Here is a 3,358-nt window from a genome sequence, read left to right on the forward strand (position 1 = left end):
TAGAAATACAGCCGCAGCCCCGCCGCCGCCCACTGCGCCTCGACCCTGCCCGGACCCGACCACCCGGAACAGGCAGACACGTCTCGCCGCGCTTCTCGCCAATGGCTGACCAACTCTTTCAGCGCAAACCCTGGGACCACGAGCAGCTTCGCCCGGACCCCGACTCTGACTCCGAAGGCCTGTTTGACAAGCCTCCTCCAGAAGAGCCCCCCGCTGTCCGCCGGCCCAAGTCGGCGTGGGCCGCGGGCAGGAAGGCCGGTCGGCGCACTGGTGGGAGGGCGCAGGGGGCCCGCCCTGGGCAGCCCCCCAAGGCCGCGGCGCGCCCCCAGCCCCAGGAGGAGGCGCCTCCGCTGCACGAGGGCTGCTATCTCGACCATTTTCCGCACCTCTCCATCTTTATCTACGCGGCCATCGCCTTCTCCATCACCTCCTGCATCTTTACCTATATCCATTTACAGCTTGCCTGATTTGCTGGGGATGGGCTCAGGGCTGAGGGGGGAGGGAAGGGAAAAGAAGGGCTCGGCATTTTGTGTCTGGAGACGCGCCGCACCCCCTTCATCTAGCTTTTGATGCTTCTTTTCTTCTCTGCTTGTCACTACCTTTGTCTAACTGTCCATCAGTAGGAACGTCCAAAGCAGCTACCGCTAATGAAATAAGCACCTGGGGATTAGGGGCGGGAACACAGACTCCAACGTTTAGAATGTCGCGGTGCGATTGAACCCCATTTATAATGAGGATAATGTCCTTGGACCCTACCGCTTTGTGAGGTGGGGGCACGCAGAGGAAGCCTGTCATTTTGTGTCTGGGGCGCGCACAGCGAGCCCAACCCTCTGTTCTTTAAGGGATGAGCCAGACCCGGGCCCACCGCCTTCCAGAGAGAGGGCCCCGCGGAGGGGGTCGGCGCCCTGGCCTGGGATAAGCCCAAGCCCTGTGATGCTGCATCGCCCCCGGAGGAGCCAGCAGTGCCCCCCGAGCTGGCGCAGAGCCCGGAGCGTGGGAACTGGCGGACCTGAGAGCGCAGGACACAGTGAGTTTGTCGGGGTAGCGCGCCACCTGCCCAGAGGCTTGAGCCCACCCAGACTGTGCCTTTCCCTGCCTTAGGGTTTGATGCCGCTACCGATGTCGGGCCGAGCCGAGACACAGCCGAAGGAGCTGTCCTGCCAGGAAGCCACAGTCTCGTCGTGTCCTGGACGGCTTGGGACCAACGGCTGTAGACCTCCAGAGACGCACGCCCATAGCTTGCACGCTGCGCGGGATGAGGCGCTGGGGTCTATAGGGGGCTGTCACTGCTGTCTTTGTGGACCTGGGGGGGCTTCATCCTGGCCCAGAGCCCTTCCAGAGCTATGGGGCCCAAGATGAAGGGGGTGAGGGAATCTCTCATTGACAAGAATTCGTGCTAAGAAACTACCCAACTCCTAGGGGTTTGTCATCTCATACCTAAAAGACCTAACACCAAAACCCACCTTGGCAGGTTATTTACCCACCTGCCATCTCTGTTTACACATGAATGTTAAATGTCAAAACATAACGCTCTAATACTGCATATACTTTACTTGGAAATGCCTGTAATTATGGTACCTCTGATGGAATAAATGCTCCTTTTCCAGTCTCCTTTATATTCTGTTCTTTATTAATTTCCAACTATGCAGTGGGCCGACCAGACTTCCTAGTCTGCTCTAAGTTTCATCCCATAATCTTCACAACATCCCTACTGTCCCTCCGAAACAAATTTCATCCCATTATCCAGCATTCCAAGATACAGCATCTCTCTCCACTAAATAGCTATACAGACCTCTAAATGACATCTTCATATCACATCCTGACAGCATACCAGCGTCCAGTTCTACTGTCCCCTGACAGCAGGTCTGTCACTATCCCATTGCGGCATTATTCACTGCCCCTCGGTATTTAGTCCCCACTTGCCTCCATTATCAGGACACTTCTGCCCCTGGACAGTCCTCCCACTGAGCTCTACAATTTGCCCCCTAACTCACCCAGCTTGTATCTTTATAAGCTCAGTGTTTGCTAATGTCAGGGCCTTGTCACTTCCCAGTTCTATTTTCCCATAATCCCATATCACTACATGCCTTAATATCTTGCCGCTTTATTTCAGTGCCAAAAGCATGACACCCACCATTTCCCAACGTCAGCCTGTGCTGTGCAGCCACAGTTTACAATAATTTTCCCCCAATAAAAGGCACTATTCCCCAAAATTAAGTCTCCAAGTTACCACAATATGTACCTCTCTCTGTTTTTCCCGTTTTCAGTCTTGCATATTGGATCTTTACTGTCCTTTAATATTGACTAACCACTGAATCCCAAGACATGGCCCAGTGCTCTCCAAACATTTGGTCCCATTGTTTCCCAGTCACACATCCCCTCTTTCCTTTCTTTTTTTTTTTTTTTTTTGGCCGCACCACAGGGCATGTGGGATCTTAGTTTCCTACCGCACCCCCTGAAGTGGAAGCTTGGAGTCTTAACCACTGGACCGCCAGGGAAGTCCCTCACAGAACCCCTCTTAACCCTCACACAGTCCTTCAGTGACTACTCAGGATATGATCCCCCAATATTTTGCCCTCAGTTAATCCCCTGATAGAACGCCCCCCCCCCCATTCCCAAAAGCAAAGTTCCCTGTTCCTTGATATTTGACACATTGTTCCACAAATATCATGACCCTTTCTGTGCCACCAAATCTAGGCCTCCATTTTCTTCCCCAAATTCCAGTATCTGGTTCCCATGATTATACCATTATTAGATCCTATTGCTCTACACTTTGAACACTGACTCCAATATTCTCCTAAACATGCAGCCCCATTTGATCCATTTCAGGATTCACTGCATTGTTCCTCAAATACGTGGATTATTACTGTCTCCCCAATATTGTGCTCCAGTCTTCCTTAACATTCACCACATCATTGCTATCCCTGATGTTAAGCTCACCCCAACCCCCAAATCAATCTCTCTTCTCGTATACCCCCATATTCTCCCCTATTAGTCCTTACTGTTCCCCATACCTTGTTTTTGCTGTTGTTGTTTTTAGGATGGCTACAATTTTTTTTTAAATTTATTTTTGGCTGCTTTGGATCTTCGTTGTTGCATGGGCTTTCTCTAGTTGTGGCGAGCGGGGGCCACCCTTCAGTGCAGTGTGCGGGCTTCTCATTGCGGTGGCTTCTCTTGTGGAGAACGGGCTCTAGGCACGCGGGCTTCAGTAGTTGTGGCACACAGGCTCAGTAGTTGTGGCGCACAGGCTTAGTTGCTTTGCCACATGTGGGATCTTCCCAGACCAGGGCTCGAACCCGTGTCCCCTGCATTGGCAGGTGGATTCTTAACCACTGCGCCACCAGGGAAGTTCCCTACC

At 52.7% G+C, this 3,358-nt stretch overlaps 1 protein-coding gene across 1 annotated transcript; it reads left to right on the forward strand.

The window, feature by feature from the left end:
* Window positions 1–101: 101 nt before the first annotated feature.
* Window positions 102–467, forward strand: LOC137754308 (uncharacterized). The gene has a single exon (XM_068529850.1). The coding sequence runs from the start codon at window positions 102–104 to the stop codon at window positions 465–467; it is 366 nt and encodes a 121-aa protein (XP_068385951.1).
* The last annotated feature ends 2,891 nt before the right edge of the window (window positions 468–3,358 follow it).

Source organism: Eschrichtius robustus, chromosome 20, assembly GCF_028021215.1.
Source record: "Eschrichtius robustus isolate mEscRob2 chromosome 20, mEscRob2.pri, whole genome shotgun sequence".
NCBI classification, from domain to species: Eukaryota; Metazoa; Chordata; class Mammalia; order Artiodactyla; family Eschrichtiidae; genus Eschrichtius; species Eschrichtius robustus.